The sequence below is a fragment of the Protomyctophum parallelum genome (genome assembly GCF_964188405.1).
Source record: "Protomyctophum parallelum genome assembly, chromosome: 2".
Taxonomy (NCBI): domain Eukaryota; kingdom Metazoa; phylum Chordata; class Actinopteri; order Myctophiformes; family Myctophidae; genus Protomyctophum; species Protomyctophum parallelum.
In genome coordinates, this window is record NC_139699.1 from 15,225,816 (window position 1) to 15,247,314 (window position 21,499).

Below are 21,499 nucleotides of genomic sequence, written 5' to 3' on the forward strand. Positions count from 1 at the left end.
CTGATCTCAGGTCAAAATGGGTTGATGTGTGTGCTTTGTTGTGGCCAGGTTGTGTGTGTCTGTGTTGGCGGTGGATCGTTTTGGGGACAGCGGAGTAGAGGCAGCTTATGGCATCTTTGACGGTGACCGCAATGAGGAAGTGCCTCGACTACTGCAGTGCACCATGGGAGATGTGCTCTCCGAGGAATTGCAGCACTCCAGTGTGGACAGCGTGTACATGTGCAATACCTTCCTCACCTCACACAGGTTGGTGGACAGCGTGTACATGTGCAATACCTTCCTCACCTCACACAGGTTGGTGGACAGCGTGTACATGTGCAATACCTTCCTCACCTCACACAGGTTGGATTATCTAATAAATACACTGGTTCTCACAGTAGGCTCTGGGGACCCCCATGGGGGTTTCAGGGCATCCACAGCAAAATAAGGAACAGTGTTAAAATCTTAAACTTAAAGATGGAGTGCCACAATTCTTTTATTTTTCCAGTTTTTCATGCGTCTATGAGGTTGACAAATACTGTACCCTTTTTTTTAAAGATTCTTCCTCCATCATGGCACTCCATCTTTAAACCTATTTGGCTATTTGAAAATAGGCCATCTACAAGCTTACATGTCGCAATGTGACATGTTGTGAGCTTGTAAATCTGCGATTTTCAATATACAGTGAAAATGGCCTGAGGCAAAATACATCTATTGTGTCAAATTGTCAATCTAATATATTGCATACATTTGAATTAAAAGCTATTTAGACGATATTTGCCATCAGTACGTCAACAGTGTGTGTGTGTGTGTGTGTGTGTGTGTGTGTGTGTGTGTGTGTGTGTGTGTGTGTGTGTGTGTGTGTGTGTGTGTGTGTGTGTGTGTGTGTGTGTGTGTGTGTGTGTGTGTGTCCGTGCATGTGTGCCCGTGCGTGTTTGTATGGTACAGGAAACTAGGCATGGCGGGGCAGAAGCTGGGAGCCTCGGCCCTGCTGTGTTACATCCACCGCGAGCCTTTAGGGGAGCCGGGGGGCGTGTTCAGCCTGACCGTGGCCAACGTGGGGACCTGCCAGGCGGTGCTGTGCCGAGGCGGCCAGCCTCTGGTCCTCTCTAAGGTCCTCAGTCTGGAGAACAGCGCCGAGGAGAGGGAGAGGGTTAAACTAGCCAAGGCCATCATCACAGAGGTACTAAAGATGTCTGTTTGAAAATGACAGTTTTCTGAAAAAGCTATGTTTCTATGTCAGTCGTTCTTTGATTTTTCAAAAATAGCAGACCTACAAGCTCGTAGCGCGCCACTCGGTGGCGTGCTATGAGCTTGTAGATCTGCTATTTTTTCAATAGCTAAAGCGTAACATAATGCTAACACCAAAATGGGTTCCCGCCCTAAATGGGTTAAAAAAATAGTGAAGATACAAGCTCTCAGCGCATCGCGATGCAACTTGTAGATCAGCTATTACAACTCTGTGCCAATCAATGACCACCAAATTGCACCATTTGTAAGATATTGATTCTAATTAGAAGTTGTGTAGTGATTTTTACAGTGTACCGAATGAATACATAACCAGGCAGCTTCATTGCAAGAGTTTAGTAATCGCATCAAGGCTCAACTGATACGTTGTCTATATTATAAAACATGTTTTTTGAGGGTAGAAAAATCACATGTGTCTTCTTGAAAGATTATGAAAATATTGACTGGTTGGAAACTCTTTATACTTTTCCAGATGCAACACTTTAGGATGAAACCCTTCACCATGTACTAAACTGTGTTCTCCTCATGAATATACATTTTTAATTGTCTCCACCAGGCCGAAGGCATGGGGAGAGAGTATGTTTTGCACTCCGTCCGTCCGTCCGTGTGTCCGTGTGTCCGTCCGTCCGTTAGAAGCTAATCTCGGCCACCGTTAACCCGGTCGATGCCACATTTTGCACACACACTCCCTGGATGCCAACGATGAACCTCTGCCCCAAAATTTCCAGAACGGCCTGTTATAGCGCCACCAGGAGGCCGCTTTGTGCAAAACAAGTTTTTGCACAGTACACCTACAGATTTTGTCCAAAAATCCCGCAAATCGTTACACAGTATCTCCATAGTCATGTGCTCAAGACGGATGTGTCTGATATTTCATATTCCATCCTAATTGGCTAACATTGGCTTTCAACTTTTGCAGGATTGGCCTGTTTTGAACAAAAAACCTCAAATCATGAACGCAGCGTGCAATTTCACGTGAAATCTTTCACGCACTTTCCTACTAGGCTGAGGAATATAGCCCACCCATTTCACATTGCCCTGTTATAGCGCCACCAACAGGTGGATTGTGCATGCGTGCCATCAACACGGATCTGCACCATTTCCCATATTCCATCCTGATTGGCAAAGATTGGAACAAACAAACAAAAAACATGTTTATATTACTCCTAAATATTCCTATCCTCCTGGTGGAGACCTGTGCCCAGAAGGGCACTTTTTCTAGTTATCTCTGTTCTTAATGTTTGCAGGACAACAAGGTGAGCGGAGTGACGTGTTGCTCGCGCCTGCTGGGCTGCTCCTATCTCTCTCCGTGGGTGCTGCCCAAGCCCTGGGTGCACACGGAGCCCCTCCGTCCCCAGGACGACTTCCTGATCCTGGGCAACCGGGCGCTGTTCCAGAGGGTCTCCTACCGCGAGGCCGTGCGCACCGTTCAGGCCGTGCGCGACGATCCGCGCGCCGCCGCCAAGAAGCTCTGCTCGCTGGCCCAGAGCTACGGCTGCAAGGACAACATCGGCGCTGTGGTGGTGTCTCTGCACGTCGGCAGAGAGGACAGCTGCACCTGTGAGCCGCCGCCGCTCTCTACCACCGCCGGCGGCACCGAGCCCCCCCGAGGAGGAGGGGGGGCGGCGTGCCCCGCCCCCGCCACCGCCATACCGCCGGCCGCCGTGACGCTCGGCCCTGCCCCCGCTGCCGCTGAGACGGTCACTCCCTCGCGCTGCGGTGCCGTCGTGTCCGAGTTGAACAGCGAGACGTCGGCCTCCGAGGTGGGCAGCGAGGCAGGGTCCACCGCCTCCGATGAGCAGACCTCCTCACAAGGTCAGGGAAGTTTAGAATCCGTTTTATTTTTTCCTATGCACAGCTTTGTGTGTGTGTGTTTCTAACACGGAATATGATGATTATTTTGATTGGCTGAGCACGGAATGTGATGTATGATGATCTATGATGGCAAGAGCGCCCCTCACTTCACACAAGTGTAATTTTTGAGTGGTGCAACCACTCCAAGGAACAGCAATGTCCGTGTTCACCTATGTACCTATGTGGCCATGAGCACCAGTATATGTCTATGAGTACCAGTAGGGGCGCTGTTGTGCCAGAGAGAGAGAGATAGTATTAGTGCTGCACTGTTGCCTGCTAATGAGAGAGAGAGAGAGAGAGAGAGGAGAGGAGGGGGGGGGAGAGAGAGGGGTGTTGCACCACTCAGTTGACACGGGTGTGATTTTTATTTAGTTTTCACTTTTTTTGTTTTTCAATTTCAGTTGGTGTTTTTTAATTAGTTTTAGTTTCAGACAGGTTTCCGTACACTGTCCACCAATGAGACACAGAGTGAGTAGACACAACATGGTGCCATCTTCTGACTAACGAGCATGAGGACCAGTTATCTGAAGATAAGATATAAAATGGGTGACAATATGCTCCTTCTTTAACCAGTGTATGATAGTAACTAGGCATGTAACGATTCACTCAACTCACGATACGATTCGTATCACTATATGAGGTTCACGATACGATATTCACGATATAAAAAAATTCGATTTTTTTTAAATTTCATATAATTTATCTTCCCCCCTGAGATTTTTTATTTAACTACATTGCAAAAGAAGTAGCATTACTTTTGACAGTGCAGAAACATAATTGCCTTCCTTGATGAGCATCAACGACCATCATCACCTGGGCACAGTCACAGACACACACAGCTCCCCTCTACAGTCACAGACACACACAGCTCCCCTCTACAGTCACAGACACACACAGCTCCCCTCTACAGTCACAGACACACACAGCTCCCCTCTACAGTCACAGACACACACAGCTCCCCTCTACAGTGCTCTACTACTGAAAGTGACTATCATTTCTCTCCAAAAGCACTTGAATATGATGGAATATGACTAAAGCTCACATTTCACATCACACACTAGCCCCCCTTAAAAATAAAAATAAAGATTTTTTTATTTCAATGAATCGATTCATATCGTCGGGATTAATATCGATATATATCGATATACCATATATCGTTAAATGCCTAATAGTAACCCTGCCTCCTCAGGCCCCGCCCACCGCCCAGAGAGACGCTGCAGCCTGCATCCCGCGGCCACCACCACCACGCTGTCGGGGGTTATGGCGCCCGGCGGCCCGGCCGGGGGGGCAGGGGCGGGGCCTCACCCCGTCCTGTTCCAACGCCAGCCCTCCAGCGCCGCCTTTTCCAGTAACCACTCTGACAACGGGCTGGACAGCGACGATGAGTTACCACTTGAAGGTGTGATCTCCAATGGCAGCAAGCTAGAGGTGGAGGTACTGTCGAACACTGGACTGGACCGATCCCAGAGTATTCTGTTGATCTCGTTACGACACTAGTTGTTTATAAACACTTATACCACCATTGCCGAAGTCCTTTGTCAATTGAAGCCTAATTTTGATACTGACGCTTAACGCCATTGCCGAACCCCTTTCGGCAATTGCGCTTTTATAGTGCATTCGATCGAGTGACCCATAATGCTACTCACGTTAGCCGGTTAGCTAGCTGTGTTGTTAACACAGCACTGTATCGTCCATCTTAGATCGCCATAATAATCCATTCTATCCGTTTCTTTCAATCGCCTGTATCTCCTATTCCTTGTCCCAGATGGCATTTTTGGTCAAAACAACGTTTCTTTGGCGTGAATTAGATCCTAATTTTTCAATAAATGCTAGCGGGCAATGGGTTAAGCATATAGCATGGGATGCTGTAATTACTGTGATTGGGTGTGTCTTGTTTGTGCGTAGTGCAGGTTACTGTAAAGGGTGTGCTGTCGTATGCTATCGTTCATTGTTGATGGCGTTTTAACATTTAACAAAATGGTATGCTTTAACTGCTGTCTGTCTGTCTGTCTGTCTGTCTTTATCTATCTAGGTTGACATCCATTGCTGTGCGTTCCAGCTGCGGTCCGGGGCCCCCGCCGCCGTGAAGCCAACAGACGGCGCCATGGAGAAGCGGGGTTCGGGTTGTGACTACCCCCCCAACGGTAAGATGCGCAGGCAGAACAGCGTGGTGGTGTCTGCGACCAACGGCTGCCTGCTGGCCGTCTGCGGCCGAGAGATGTCGGACCTGAAGAAGTCACCGTCCACGTCCAGCCTCTTTGGCAAGAAGCTGAACAACGGCTCCGTGGTCGCCCCTCAGGTATAGCCCTGTTGCCCCTCAGGTATACAGTGTTGTTTTCGTCGACTAAAAGTAAGACGAAAAATGTTCGTCGACATAAAACGATACAAAATGAAAACTAAGCTACGATGACTAAAACTAAGACTAAATATACTGACAATTTCGTCGACAAATAAAAACTAGATGTTAGGAAGGGACTAGTGGACAAGAGATCCAGTATAAGTCATTTTATACTTGGTTGCTGAAAATAGCTGATCAGCTATTTTCAGCAAGTGTAAAAACAGTCATTACGACGGCATCAAGGCCCGCCAAAATACATTTTAGCCGACTAAATCAACTGTAGATTTAGTCGACTAAAATCTGATGACATTTAGTCGACTAAAACTAGACCAACACTAAGACATTCCAGGTGACTAAAACTAAATGAAGTTTCAGTCCAAAGACTATGACTAAACTAAAATCGAAATGTGCTGCCAAAAACAACACTGCAGGTATATGTCACAGTTACCCAGTGGTGGCAGGGGGGAAAGTACTCAAGTGTTTTGCTTAAGTAAAAGTATCAATACTGCAATGTGGAACTACTCCGTCACAAGTAAAAGTTCGGAATAAAAAATGTACTTGATTAAAAGTACGAAAGTATTGGCATCAAAATGTACTTAAAGTACCAAAAGCAGAAAGTACACACTATGCAGAATGTCCCATTTCAAGTTTTCAAATGTGTACAAATATTTTGAAAATAGATAATACATTTTTAATATATGTTTTATTATAATAATCTAGTTATAGAAATAATTATAATAATATATTATATAATAAAAGATAGTTTTGTGATGTAGTGGAGTAGAAGTATTGGAAATTCCTCAACATTTTACTTAAGTACAGTACTTAAGTCGAAGTAGGCTACTTATTACTTTCGACCACTGGAATTATCACATGATCTCCTCATCGCAAATTATTTGGGATGACTCGTTTCCATTTCATCTGTATAAATTAGTCTGTGGAGAAATACATCGCATCATGTGCTTATATAATTTAGATCATCTTATTTCCGCCATTTTTGAAAACTTTAGAAGTATTAAATGATCAAACAGAAAAGTAATTTTTCAAAAAAATAAATTAAATTTATTGTTAAAATAAATTGTTACTTGCATCAATGGATTATTTAGGGACATGTCAGATAAACATTTGATCGTCAAACTAAACTGTCATCATGACATCAACCCTACCCCTCAGGACAGCCATAACGTCATCGAGGTGGCCCTGGAGGCTCCCAAAAAGAAGTCGGGCTACTTCACCGCCCCGGCGCAGCCCGACCCAGAGGACCGACTGATCGTTCCCCCGGGTCTGGAGCAGGACGTCCGGGACCAGCTGAGAGCCCAGACGACCCCCGTGGTCCTGGGTCCCCCGGTACCGTCCACTCCCCCTTCCATCAGAGACCTGGTGTGGGACCACCCCGTCCACCCTCCTCCTGCTCCTCCTCCCATGCTACATCAGCACAACCATACCTCCTCCATGCTGGCCCCCTCTGCAGGCCCCACTCACATTCTACAGCAGGAGGTGTACGACACTGCCCTCTAGTAGGAGAGCCAGAGTAACGCACCAAATAAAATGCCATGGCAAAAAGGAGGCAGAGAGGAGGTCTTTCTCTGCGTTGGTACCTGGGTGGGATATTCAAATTGGAGTTGCCATTCAGACCAGACGTGGTAGATGACGTTTGAAAGATGGAAAAGCGATTGATGTCCGTCAGCACGTCGTTCTAAAGCTAGCGAGTTGTCTGAATGGGGTTGAATCGGGTGGAACTGTGTGAGCGGGGCGTGGAGAGGTTGTGGAAAGAAATTCATGTTCCAAAGGATGAATAATAAGCCCCCATGCCCGAACTGGAATACCTCATGAATTTAAACATTGCAGAACAAACACGTCAGCAACATTTCCCTTTACTCGGAAAGGTCTATATAGCAATCAAATTGCTATCCTGAATTGGGATGATCACTCTAATAATCTCCTCTCGAGGGGTTGTCCGGCTGTCTTTCAGGTTCCAGGAGGAAAATCCCTGTGAAGAAAAAGGTGAAAAAGTGCCTACTGCAGATGAATCAGCCCAGACCAGAGCATGTTGACATTTCCAGCTGTAAAGAGAAAAGCTACTGTGGGATTGTTAAAACGATTCCATTCAGTATGTGGTGAACCCGCCTATGTATAGGATGTGATCCATCTTCAAAATGTTTTGACGTTTTTTTTTTAACTAAGGCCTAATTCATGCGCTGTCGTGTGCAGAGAGCGGCTGGGAATAGCAGACCTTCATTAGCAGACCTTGTATGTCGGCTGTCCTCGACATGCTGAATTTAGGCACTGGTTCACGTGGATGTTTCGCTAGAGAGGACATGAATTTTGAATTGTTGCCAAAAAATAATTGTAAGAACTTAATTTTCATAACCGTGTAAAGCCAACACTGTAATTTAAGATGGTGTGTGATTAATTATTATCCTCACAAATTGCATGGGGAAAAACAAAAGGTTAAATTTGAGTGGATTATGTTGTGAGGTCATCAGAGAATCAAATGAAGGTCTAGGAAGCGTGGAACAAAATAATTATCAAAGTACTGTAACTGTACGCAATGAGGGCCAGGCTGGATTTATTTAGAGACATGTAAAATAAACATACTTTATATGTATGTACCGTATGTTATGAAATGTCAGTGTACTCTGCTGGTACATAGATGACAAATTCTAGTCAACACACACTGTTTTTGTTTCTCTTTTGAGGCTGCTACCCATTAAGTACACATTGAAATGAGTTATCTCAACTAAAATAATCTTAACGGGCGCATTCTGTTTGTGCGACAAACTAACTACAAGCAGTGACAAATATGACAAGCCATAATTTATCTACTATCTCAGTGGGTCTTTTTTTTAATTATTTTTACTGTTTTACTGGCTAGCATATCATCTACAGATCCACAGCAAGTTAAACAGTCTGTCTGTCTTGTTTTATGCAGGAAAGAAACGTTGTGTTCTGTGTTGTGCGGTAGGATCTGGTCCCTGGAGGTAGCGTGACCCAAATGGGAGAATGCCAGTCCAGGACAATAGGTGGGTGTGATTTTTGTGTTGTTGTTGTTGTCTTAGAACAAACGACAGCATTCATAATAATTGGGACACAGTCTGTCTCCCACACAAGGTTTATTAGGCCTTGTTTAAACCCATTAAAACCAGGAAAAACCCATTAAAACCAGGACACAGTCTATGTCTCCCACACAAGGTTTATTAGGCCTTGTTTAAACCCATTAAAACCAGGAAAACCCCATTAAAACCAGGACACAGTCTATGTCTCCCACACAAGGTTTATTAGGCCTTGTTTAAACCCATTAAAACACAAGGTTTATTAGGCCTTGTTTAAACCCATTAAAACCAGGAAAACCCCATTAAAACCAGGACACAGTCTATGTCTCCCACACAAGGTTTATTAGGCCTTGTTTAAACCCATTAAAACACAAGGTTTATTAGGCCTTGTTTAAACCCATTAAAACCAGGAAAACCCCATTAAAACCAGGACACAGTCTATGTCTCCCACAGAAGGTTTATTAGGCCTTGTTTAAACCCATTAAAACACAAGGTTTATTATGCCTTGTTTAAACCCTTTAAAACCAGGAAAAGCATCCGTGTCATTTTAGATTTTAAACCCATTAACCATTATGTTATACTTTGGCTATTCAAAGATATCAGATATACAAGCTCATAGCTATTTTTGAATCTGGAACATTTGTGCAAATCTTTGAATATATATATATATATTTTTAAAGTGAACATTTCTTACTCAAATCTTTGCTTCTGGGGGTCCCTGGAACCAAATATTTTGAGATGGGTGTCCACATTGTGCAGTTCTAGAAACCCCTGTCTAGCCATTCCTTCTCACCTTGCCTTGTGCCAAAACAGAGATTGTAGGGAGGCCAAACATGTTAATTACTAGTGTCATTTATTGCTCCATCTAGGAACTATTTGGTTATTGGTGCTGCTGCATTCAGTAGCTGGATCTTCCAATGTCCCCATATCGCCTTAAAGAAGCACTATTCTATGTTATACCCTCTCCTTTTCTCTTCGTGACTTGCAAATAGAGGGAGGACAAGAAAAAAAAGGAATACCAACCTACCCTTCTAATCTGTCTTCTTTAGACTGGAATGATCGGTAAAATATTTCAGTCATAAGGTCTTGATAGATTCATTACTCAATTTTTGCCATTACCTTTTTTCATTTAAAAAATATATGTTCAAAGCACTTTGTAAATCAAATGAAAAAAAATGTTCTCTCACAATATCGTGAGAGAACATTGTGTGAGCTATTCTTTTTTGCTAACTTCCCCCAGGATAGGCATGCTGGGCACGTTCAAGTGGTTAACACGAGGATCTTAGCATCAGCACCATAAACAACATACCGTAATTGGGCCTCTATAACTTTGATATACTGTACCTAGGCTACGGTACAGGTATAAGCCAACAGCATATTGCCTTTGTAATTACTCGTGCAGTCTTCCCAATTATTATTTGGAAGTCTTTGTCATTATTGATTATACTGTAGTATTTTTCCTAAGGTGACAAACTACTTAGATAATTCAATGAGAAAAAGAGGTTGCACATCAACAATGGCTTTCAGTGGAGTGCCAAACCCAAATAAAAAAAATAGGAATTTCCAAAAAGGTAGCACATCCAAAAATTAAACAAGCGGGGGACAAGGTACTCGCATTTCCATTTATTTTTATAAATGGAAATACACCCAAAAGGAACGCGTTTCGGCTATGCAGCCTTCATCAGAGCATGATCTGATGTTTTGGCTTTGTTTTGGCCAAAAACTGTAGAAGGTCGTACAACCAAAAAATGTGTTTTTTTTTCCTGGATTCCCTGGCTCATGTAGCAACTGTCCATATAGTAAGGCCATGCCCATTTCTTCAGAATACACATTTTTCTACTACTAAATTAAAAAAAAATTGTCCAAAACTCTCACGTGACCTGCCCCGCCTGCCGTGCAATAATTGAGCTGAAAATCTTGTCCCGGCCGGCCCGCACATCACTACATACTGTACGTACACGTGCTTTAAGTGTAGCCTTTTTCTGTACATTCTACACTGGGACGTTGGAGACAGAGCTTTGGGACAGATGCTAATGTTAAAAAAAAATATTATATGAATATTCTCATACTGCATTTTTAAGTTGGGACTAGGGTTTTTCTTTATTAATTCCTGAAATGGAATGGGCCTTTTTTTTATATATATATTTTTTTGCGGCTTACGCCTTTTATTGATTTTTTAAGGGATAGAAAGTAGGCTGACAGGAAACGGGAGAGAGATGGGGGGATGACATGCGGTAAAGGCCGTGTCGGGTCCGGGAGTCGAACCCGCGGCACACCGCGACTGGATCACCAGTCCGGTGCCCAGACCGTTACGCTACGGCCTGGGCCTGGAATGGGCCTTTTTGTTTGACTTTATTGCATACAGGATACTGTTGTAAGGCACTAAAATATGAAGACTTGATGACTTCCCTCATACAGAATATGCAAAGCAAACTGGATGAAAATGATATAGTAACTGATGGTGTGCCTGTGTGAATCTGCGTCATTTTGCATTTATGTGAGTTTTGTTAAGGATCTACAGACCATTAGTCATGTTTAATTGTGTGTACATTCTCTCCCACTCTTCCATGGTTTAATAGAAACAAACACTTAAATATCCTTACAGTATGTATAAATACTGTAGAGCCAGAGGGAGCACATATGGTACAGTGAAGTCCAATATGTTTTTGATAATAGGATTGATTCCCTTTAATTCTCTAGTGGACAAGACACCGTACATACAAGCGTATGAATATGATATAACCATTCCCAACCTGTGAGGATATTGCAAGTGGGCCCTCAAATACACTATGGTTTCATTGATATTACAGTACAATAACAAAAAGTCTTTTAAATCTCGACAAATGCGTTTTCATAGTGACACCAATAAACAAAAACTTCAAAAGTAGTACACAATCGATTTGATCATTAAAATCAACATGTTCTGAAAATGCACACGGCCCAGCCATCTGATCATAATGGGTGGTCAGATGGGTGGGCTTTTCTAGTGGGCCCAGATCCACAAGAGGTTGAGAATCGCTTGGTTGAGTAAAAGGCTATCAGTGTTTGTCAAATGAATTGCCAATTCATCCTTTCACTGTAAGATGCTTTTTTTCCTTCTTTTTTTTTAGATGCTGCCTGTGTTGTGGTATTGTATGTTGTGTGTGTGTGTGTGTGTGTGTGTGTGTGTGTGTGTGTGTGTGTGTGTGTGTGTGTGTGTGTGTGTGTGTGTGTGTGTGTTAGAGAGGTTAGACTAAATGCACATGCATGCTCTCATGCATTATGGAATGAATGTTGTTGAGTGGTTATGGTGAAAGAAACTGGTAGAGGATGTTCCAGTTGTTTAACATATGACCAAAGTAACCATGATTAACCCTCACTGTTCCTTTCTGTACATTATTTTCTAGAAATGCTTGAATATTTTATCTCAATGCCAAGAAGCCGATGTTTATTTTTGTACTTCATTGTTTCATGCAAATTTATATTTCCTTCTCCATTACAGAATTTAAAATGATAGCGATTGTATGGTAAATTGTTACACATTATTGTACTTTTAAGGTACTAATTATTGCTGTATGTAATGTTTAAAGCATGCCCTATATACTGTAAATCAATATAAATACATACAGTACATACAAAATGTGATTTGTACAAAATGGAGCATATCTAATATTCTTTTATTTTAGCATGCAGAATACTGCAAAAATAAATCATGTTCGATGTTTATTCATCAGTTGATAATCGTTTTATTTAGGAATAGGACTAACAATGAGCACTTTTGCTGTCTGTCAGCCAGAATCGTACTCCTTTAAACTGTTTTATTTAAAAAGCTGCTATGTCTAGTTTGGAAGCAGAAAGCTGTATTTTTAATTAACCTTAAGCCAAGTAGCAATAAAGATTTATACTGTGAACTGCTATGTTATTAACTTTGTCCATGTGAGCTCAACACACATATCCTTACAAAGAAGCTTCTTTTGTGTTTGTAATTACCATATATATATATATACCATATATTCTCAGTGTTCTTTGCCGTTTACGCTGTGAGAAGATTTCTCCAATAATTTGTCAATATGTACAAGTTAGTTTTCATAAAACTAAAACATGAGCATAACATTTTGTTTTATATCCCTTTACATACAGAAAACAGGTGTTTTGGTTCATAATGAGAACATTTTGAACAGAACGATGTCTGGAATAATATCAAATGTGTAAAATAAATTTATCTGACAGTGTTCAGACCCTTAAATGCACCTTAAAACCATTTTGGGCGGGAACCCCGTTTGGTATTAGCATTATGCTTTAGCTATTGAAAAATAGCAGATCTACAAGCTCATAGCGCGCCACTACGAGCTTGTAGGTCTGCTATTTTTGAAAAATCGCTGACATAGAAACATAGCTTTTTCAGAAAACTGTCAGGATGTAGAAGACATTTTTAGAATCTGATCTCAGGTCAAAATGGGTTAAGAACCATGTTAGCATCACTGCTGTTGTGGCTCTACTGGCAGTAGAGCCATACATGTTTTCCTTTTCAAAAAAGGTATAAAATGTATACTTTGACATTCTACTGTAAAAACAAAATGTAATCCTAATTTCCCAACAATAATTAGTGTGAACCCATTGCAGTACCAACCAGTACAGTACCACTAGGGGTTTGCAAGTCGGACGATGTACCACTGGATCTGAAACTCGTCTCCATGATGATAGTGGACAGATACTTTACCAATGCAACATATGAGCACCTTACTTGTTGTTTGAGTCATTTATTAAGACAAATGATGACAAAGATGTTATACACTAGTATATTTATACTAAAGGAGGTAGAAAGAAAATAAAGTACAATACCAAAGAAAAGTATAAAACGGTTAAAAATACTTATCAAAATACATTACAAAGTAATTCACTATTCACAGTAGACAAGAGTTCATGTAAAAAGTTAAATCTGTACACAGGAGTTAATTGAGGCACCACAGTAGATTCAGTGATAGTGGAGTGGTATCTCCAGAGTTTACCGTAATTTATGATAACATTAATAAACAAATGTAACATGTTATACAGTAGTATATCCATGCGGAAGGCACGTTGCGTTCAATCATTAAATCCAAAGGAGCTTTATTGGCATCAGAGTGCATGAGAAAACAAACGTGCCTCTGATTGGCCTACTGAATGTCGGTTTCTGTGACACACGTGGAAGCTTGGCAAGCTTCCGCTCATGCTTCCGTTACGCTTAGCAAGGAATCTTGGGAAAGCTTGCCTCCATGTTGCCTTCCAGAGAGACACAGAGCCGTCTACCTACCTAGGCGTCTACCTTTTTATGTCTATGGTCACCAGAACATATTTCTTTTAGTATTGTGTGTAAGGAATAAACAGCTCAATCATTCTTGTTCTGTGCCAAAGTGAGGAGAAACGGCCACCTAAAGATTATTGTCCTCCGTTGCCCTTTGTGTCTTTGACTCACGGACTGACCTGAACGCTCTGATGGCCAGAACGGCACCGAAGGTGAAGAGTATGACCCCGACAACCGCAAAGAGACCCCCTGCGATATCTGCCCCGTTGAACTGGCACGTGAAGCCCTGATGCCCTTTGCCCTTGTAGAGCTCCTCTCTCTCTTTGCAGACGGCGGTGTTGTAGGTCTCCTGTAGCTTGATGAAGTAGAAGGCCAGGGCGGGGATGTAACCCAGCGCTATCAGGCCATTCAACAGGGCCTCCACCAGAACCACAGCGGGCCAGCGGTACGTCACTCTGAAGACGCCCAGGGCGAGCATCACGCAGGCATAGGCCATCAGGGCTCCTCCGCACGCCATGGTGAAGACATACGGAGGACGTTTGAGCTGATGATACAGCCGGTCCAGCTCCATCACCCTGTCTGCGTCAGCCCCAGTGAAGGCTTGTGCTCCACCATAATAATAATGGTAGAGTCCTCCGAGACTGGCCAAGTTGCGGTAGCCTCCATCGTTGCTGTATGGAACGCCTGCACAGATGACTATAAGTAGATTCACACACACCTCCATTGCCTGGCAGAGACCTAGAAAATAACAGGATGGATGTGCTAACATGAATATGTGCGTAAAACAAGCATAACAAAACAAAGCATACTCCCAATACATCAAATCTGGCAATATTCCAACTGAATTAAAGGTCAAGTACAAACATGACATTTTATCACTATTCTATGGAACGGGGCAGAATTGGCTCAGAAGAGGCTCCCCCTTGAATAGTGTCACGGATAGCAGAGGAATCCGAGGAAACTGTGACACTATTCAAGGGGGAGCATTGAATTAAAGCACTTGAAAGCACTTTGGATAAAAGCACTATAATTGACCATTTTATTTATTTAGTTCACTTCACGACAATAATCAAACGTAAAAACAACTTGCCTCTGCTTGATAGGATGTATCCGAGTCTGTAAAGTACTTTCTGTCTGAGCTGTGGCTCATAATCACCTTCAGATGAATAGACTGATGTCTGTCTGTACAGTACATACAAAACAAGATCAGCTGTCAGATACCTTGAACTGAAAATCTTACTTTTTAAAACAGACATAGCAAAGATCTACTTCCTCATGGAAAAGCAGACAGTGGTAATTCTAGAAACGTGTTGTGAGCTTGTTATTTTCAAATAGCAAAGTATATAATAGGCCTTTTAGATGTATGTTTTGTATCTAAATCTGTAACTATTGTAACTAGCTGTCAAATAAGAGTAGTGGAGTAAAGACTAAAATATTTGCTTCTGAGATGTAATGAAAATACCACTGCTGTACTTTTCTCCCTGGAAATAAAAACATCTACTGTAGGTTTCCGAGGCTACTACTGTACAGACTATAGAAAGAAAGCATAATATGGTCTTTACACTCTTGAGGGCTCTGGGTGATCTCTGTGAGCAGGTGGATCGTCGTAGGAGGGGTAGGTCCGCTCTTCTTCTCTGTCTCTTCTGTTCCGATCTCTGTCACCAGTAGGGTGGTCCCGGTGGTGTGTGTTGGGTGATGTTTCCCTCTTTCTGCTCCTGTGTTCATACTTCTCATTGTTTTGATGTCTGCCCCGGTCTGGCATCTCTCTAGACTACTCCTACATAAAAGAGAAATAGATTTTTTTAAATTTTATTTAGCCCTTTTCATTTTGCAATGCAGATGCTCTTATGTATGCAGTATGCACGCACTACAGTGGGGGGGACACGCAACACTGAACAGGTCTGGCAACAGCACGCACACCAAGGCCCGCCCATGCTCGATCATGATTGGCGGAAGGCCCCTCTCCATCTCTAAACCTAGGGTTTTTTGACCCCCAGGGGTAAACTGGGGACAGCTGTATATCAGCTGTTCTCTGTAATGCTGTTGAGCAATGAAGTTGTCTCCTATGCACCTCACTAGCCAACACACAAGAGGAGGTTGAATGGACTGAAACCAGCGCTCCTCAAAACAACAGGTTTGGAGATCTGTTGGGAATGAATTGATTACATGAAACAGTGACCCCCAGTCCCAATGTTTGTAAACAAATAATTGGTCTATTATCAGTTTATCACCAACACCTACAGCAGGCCTCAAAGGCCTTTTGCCTGGCCTGAACATTATTATGAAAATAACTTATGAATCGGGTTTATCAGATACAACATTGGCTTTCTGTTGTGAAGCTCTCTCATTGTCTCTTCTTTTCCCGCAACAAGTTTTTAAGCCTGTTAAAAATAACATGAGAAAAGTTGCTGCTAAACCTGTCCCCCCGTCCCACACCCGTCCTAGCCTGCCCTGGATCCAGCCCAAAGACCCCGCCCACTCTCTGAGAAACTTAAACCACAGTCTGATAATCAGGCTACACTTGTCCCACTCCCACACAACTTGACACAAGTGATACTTCTGTAACTTAAAAGAATAGTTTGGATCTGCACGGTCACCCTATGTATACTTGCGAACTTGCTAAGTGTAAGAGCACAGTAAAAGGGCACGAACCGGCCTAGTCAACAAACGACAGGGTAAATCAATGGCCACTTTACTAAATAGAGTGCATAGATAGATCATTGAATTCATGACGGCTGTTTAGTGTTTACCACGCTGAGGTAGATTGCGTCATCGTTCTTATAACGATATTGTTATCACACGCATGACTCAATCTGATTCTGCAGGGGGTGATAAGTTAACTTCACAACGAACCGCAGTGTCAGCGGTTTTCAAAGAGGGGTCCAGATGGTTTCCTTTGAGGGTTCAAATGAACCCTTCCAGATCTGTACAAAATGGAACCAAATGGACGCTTATTGTGGCTCCATTTAGTTCCTTTTTTTAGTCCTTGGAATAAAAAAAAAGAAGGTGTGTCAGAAACACTGTTTCTATGAGAAGTGAAATGACGATTGCTTTGCTTACCTTTTCGATTCCGCACAAAACAGATTGTTTGTGATAGTTTTGTTATGGCTGCCTTTTCCTGCTTTGAAATGTGCTGCTTGGACTCCTCCTACATCAACCCACCTGTCCCGCAGATAGACTCTGCTGGTCCCGTGCCGTCACTGCCGTGCCGTGTGCCACACCCACTACAGTTGCAATGTTGCATTGCAGATTGCACGATAAAAACTACTACTACTATTTCTACTGTCTGTAACTGTCTGTCACTGTCTGCTTTGCCTTCTTTGATTCTGTGCTTTGCACCTGGCTGTCTCATGTCTGTCACTTGATAATATTATATGGCAGATACACTATCACCGCAGATTAAGAATATAATATTTTATTTATCATATGATGTCTGTGTTTTAATTTGTTCGTTTTATTTTCAGATAGGCGGCTAACATTCAATTAAAATAGGCATTGTTGCGATGTATTATTATCCACTTTTTATACACGTTTTCACGAGGGGTTGTTGTGTGGAATTTCAATATAGATTAAGGTTCAAACTTTTAGCAGGCAAATGCTACTGTCAACCCGGAAGTGAAACACTGCCATAAGGAACATAAACGTTTCAAAATAAGTGTTTTGGAAGCATTGTTGTGGAAGATACGTGATTTTGTTGGGACAAATTGTCCTCAGTAGGCCTACTAGTTTCTGAGCCCAAAAACAATCATTGCATAGTACAGTGAGATGAGATAAAATGTATTGTCAAGTACAGTACAGTACAGCGAAAGGTATTTCAACACCTGGTTCTCAAAGTGGAGCATGGGGATCCCCAGGGGTCCTTGTATTGGTTCCAGGGGTCCCAGCTTAAATGATTGATCTTACCAAATGGACCTGTCATCTGTCTGAAGTCTGAACCCCTCCTGACGGTGTATAAATGGAATCAAATGTACCAGACTAGTGGGGGGCTATAAATGCATAGAGAAAACTAGTGGGTCCACTCCTGGAAATGAGTTTGAGAACAGTCTGAACATGTTAAGATGGGGGTCTGCACGGCCAAATGTGGGGGCCAACTCCATCAGACCATCAGGTGGCAGGTGCAACATGCCCAGGATACCGGGAGAAGGTAGGGGTGGAGGATGCCATCCTCGAGTCTACCTTGTCGATATCGGGTCTCCACATACCTGGACAAGGAAAGTGGTGCTGTGAGGATATTATTCTTTGATTTCTCAAGCGCATTTAACACAATACAGCCCCCCCTTCTGAAAGACAAACTGACCAGTATGCACGTTGACCCACACCTTGTGTCCTGGATCATGGACTACCTCACTGACAGACCACAATACGTCAGGTTGAGGGACTGCACATCTGACACTGTGACCTGCAGCACAGCTGGAGTCCCCCATGCAGGGGACTGTGCTGGCCCCCCTTCTCTTCACCCTCTACACGGCAGAGTTCAGACACTGCACAGCGATGTGCCACCTGCAGAGATTCTCAGACGACATGCACCGCCATTGTCGGTTGTATTAAGGGAAAGTGATTGAGGATTTTGTGGACTGGAGTCACCTGAACCGGCTTCAACTCAACGTCTCCAAAACAAAGGAGGTCGTGATTGACTTCCGGAGAGCCCGCCCCAACCCCTCAGCCTGTTTCCAGGAAGCTCCTGCAGATGTTTTATCAGTCAGTGGTCTGCAGCGTTCTTTTCTATGCTGTGGTGTGTTGGGGAGGGAACGCCACAGACAGAGGGACACAGCCAGACTAGACAGACTGATTAGGTCTTTTCTATGCTGTGGTGTGTTGGGGAGGGAACGCCACAGACAGAGGGACACAGCCAGACTAGACAGACTGATTAGGTCTTTTCTATGCTGTGGTGTGTTGGGAAGGGAACGCCACAGACAGAGGGACACAGCCAGACTAGAGAGACTGATTAGGTCTTTTCTATGCTGTGGTGTGTTGGGGAGGGAACGCCACAGACAGAGGGACACAGCCAGACTAGACAGACTGATTAGGTCTTTTCTATGCTGTGGTGTGTTGGGGAGGGAACGCCACAGACAGAGGGACACAGCCAGACTAGAGAGACTGATTAGGTCTTTTCTATGCTGTGGTGTGTTGGGGAGGGAACGCCACAGACAGAGGGACACAGCCAGACTAGACAGACTGATTAGGTCTTTTCTATGCTGTGGTGTGTTGGGGAGGGAACACCACAGACAGAGGGACACAGCCAGACTAGAGAGACTGATTAGGTCTTTTCTATGCTGTGGTGTGTTGGGGAGGGAACGCCACAGACAGAGGGACACAGCCAGACTAGACAGACTGATTAGGTCTTTTCTATGCTGTGGTGTGTTGGGGAGGGAACGCCACAGACAGAGGGACACAGCCAGACTAGACAGACTGATTAGGTCTTTTCTATGCTGTGGTGTGTTGGGGAGGGAACGCCACAGACAGAGGGACACAGCCAGACTAGACAGACTGATTAAGCGAGCAGGCAAGGTGACGGGGACCAAGCCTGACTCTGTGGTGGTGATGGCAGAGAAGAGGACACTGGCCAAGACACTATAGCCATCCTGGACCATGTCAGTCGCCCACTCCACAGTCCACACAGCACAGATATAGACTTAAGAACTCTTTTATCCCAAAGGGTCATTATATGGCTGTATAATGAATCAATGGGGGCCGTGGGGGAGACGAGGAGGGAGGGAGGGGGCTGGTCAGATAATGTATTTGTTTCGTTGTTTTAGTGGTGTTGCATTCTTAACTCATGCCTTCTTTTAATTTATAGCTTTTGCCTTTTTCTACTGCATTCTATTTTGTGATGTAATGTATGTTTATATGTTCATCATGCTCTTTTTATGTTTTGCACTGGAGCTGTTCAGTATCAATAAAGTATCTATCTATCTATCTATCTATCTATCTATCTATCTATCTATCTATCTATCTATCTATCTATCTATCTATCTATCTATCTATCTATCTATCTATCTATCTATCTATCTATCTATGAAAGCATTTGAGTAACAGCTGATCCATGGAGCTGGGGCGTTAGACAGAAATGTAAGTTTAACAACATTTATTTTTCTTTTCCTATCACCACCACCAAACTGATTACTGTAGGCCTACATATTTTTCTTTAGTAGCCTACTCGTTTGTATGATGTTTTTGCATAGTTGTATATTTGTCACTAAATGATTCTATGAATTGAATATTCGATCAGCAGGACCTCAATGGAAACAAGCTATACTGAATTACTGATACAGTGCTTTCTTGGGTTCAATCCTTAACATACACTGAATGAATGAATGAATAGTTTATTTCGATCTTTCAGAGGGAGACATTACACAAAAACAGTTTACTTTTTCTTTTTAGGTGATCGAAAAGGCATAGGCAGAAGCTTAAAGCTTATTAGTGCCTATCCTTATCTCAATGTATTCCAAAATACTGTTGAAGATATATGCATCACAATCAACATATAAACAAAACAAACAAACAAAACAAACAAAAAACAAAAACAGACAATGAGAAACAAGGAGGAAAAAAGACAAAAACAGACAAAGCTAGAATGTTATACTTTAGAGTTTAGACCAACACTACATAGCATTACATAGCTCAGCTCCCCACTCATTCCAGGTTATATTTATACAATAATTCCTGTTTGAGCCTCTTTTTAAATTGTTTTAGGTTGTTGCTTTGCTTTATGGGCTCAGACAAGCTGAACAGAAACACACATGCTCTTCAAGGTAGTTCCAACACTTATTTGTTTAAAGTTTAGTTCCCCTCTCAGCTCATACCTCCCATCCCTATCCCCAAACCTTTTTTGGATATTTCCAGGAAGCAGATTATGTCTTGCTTTAAATAATAGTTGTGCTGTTTTAAAATCAACTAAATCAAAAAACTTTAATGTACTGTATGTGAATTCAGAAACAGTGAATTTGTGTGTTCAATTTACTTTATTGACTATTCTTATTGCTTTTTTCTGCAGTAAATATATTGGCTGAAGGTTGCTTTTGTATGTGTTACCCCACACTTCCACACAGTAGGTGAGATATGGTGTTATAAGGGTGCAATAGAGAGTGTATAGTGATTTAGACATTTCTTGTTTTGCCCATGACACCAATATTTCTCGCAACTCTTCTGTGCTTTTTTTGTGTGCAAACTGTTAATAAAGTGTTCAATCAATCAATCGATCAAATCCATTTCCATTTTATTTCTATGCAAATAACGAGACGATGGGAACTAGAACACTCCCCACTTTTAATACATCTGATTTGGCATCAATACAGCCAGGAATTGTGGACAACAAAATATTCAAAGGGGTCTGTGAGACTAAATGTCTCCCTTTTTCCCCTCACTGTATATGTTTCTTTTCCCTTTTTGCTTCCTTTATGATGAATTCCTATTCTGTTCTTTAACCAGATATAGAAGTGTCTATTTGTACGTCTCTAATTGTTTTGATGAATTGAACATGGTGGACCCTCTTGTAAACAAGTGTAATGCTTAATTGGGTCGTCCACTCACAGTTAACAGTCTTTGTATTGAGTTTGTGCTTGAAATGTACTGTAATTCTGCAAACTGTTAATACATATTTCAATCAATCCGTGCCATGGCTGCCTCAGATGCAGAATAAATAATGGGCCTGCCTTTGATATGAAAAACCACTGTTGTATGGAGTGTGGTATGGGCAGAGCCTTAGAAATTATTAAATAATATGGCTTTGGGTATCGGTGACTTTTACTCTGAAGTTTCAGAGTG

At 42.6% G+C, this 21,499-nt stretch overlaps 2 protein-coding genes across 2 annotated transcripts in view; one reads left to right on the plus strand and one right to left on the minus strand.

The window, feature by feature from the left end:
• The window catches only part of phlpp2 (PH domain and leucine rich repeat protein phosphatase 2), a 64,647-nt gene extending 57,626 nt beyond the window's left edge, over positions 1–7,021 (plus strand). Inside the window, exons 17-22 of the mRNA XM_083758418.1 lie at positions 49–246; positions 928–1,162; positions 2,475–3,042; positions 4,271–4,515; positions 5,114–5,380; positions 6,593–7,021. Coding sequence (XP_083614544.1) covers positions 49–246; positions 928–1,162; positions 2,475–3,042; positions 4,271–4,515; positions 5,114–5,380; positions 6,593–6,937 — 1,858 coding nt within the window. The 3' untranslated portion in view covers positions 6,938–7,021. The remainder of the gene's footprint in view (positions 1–48; positions 247–927; positions 1,163–2,474; positions 3,043–4,270; positions 4,516–5,113; positions 5,381–6,592) is intronic.
• A 6,322-nt stretch (positions 7,022–13,343) lies between these two features.
• On the minus strand, positions 13,344–16,855 carry marveld3 (MARVEL domain containing 3). Its single transcript, XM_083791779.1, has 4 exons — positions 16,781–16,855; positions 15,298–15,501; positions 14,826–14,917; positions 13,344–14,473 (listed from the first exon to the last, which is right to left on the minus strand). Exons 2-4 carry the CDS (start codon positions 15,495–15,497, stop codon positions 13,863–13,865), a joined length of 903 nt encoding a protein of 300 aa, XP_083647905.1. The 5' UTR covers positions 15,498–15,501; positions 16,781–16,855; the 3' UTR covers positions 13,344–13,862.
• Between the last annotated feature and the right edge of the window lie 4,644 nt (positions 16,856–21,499).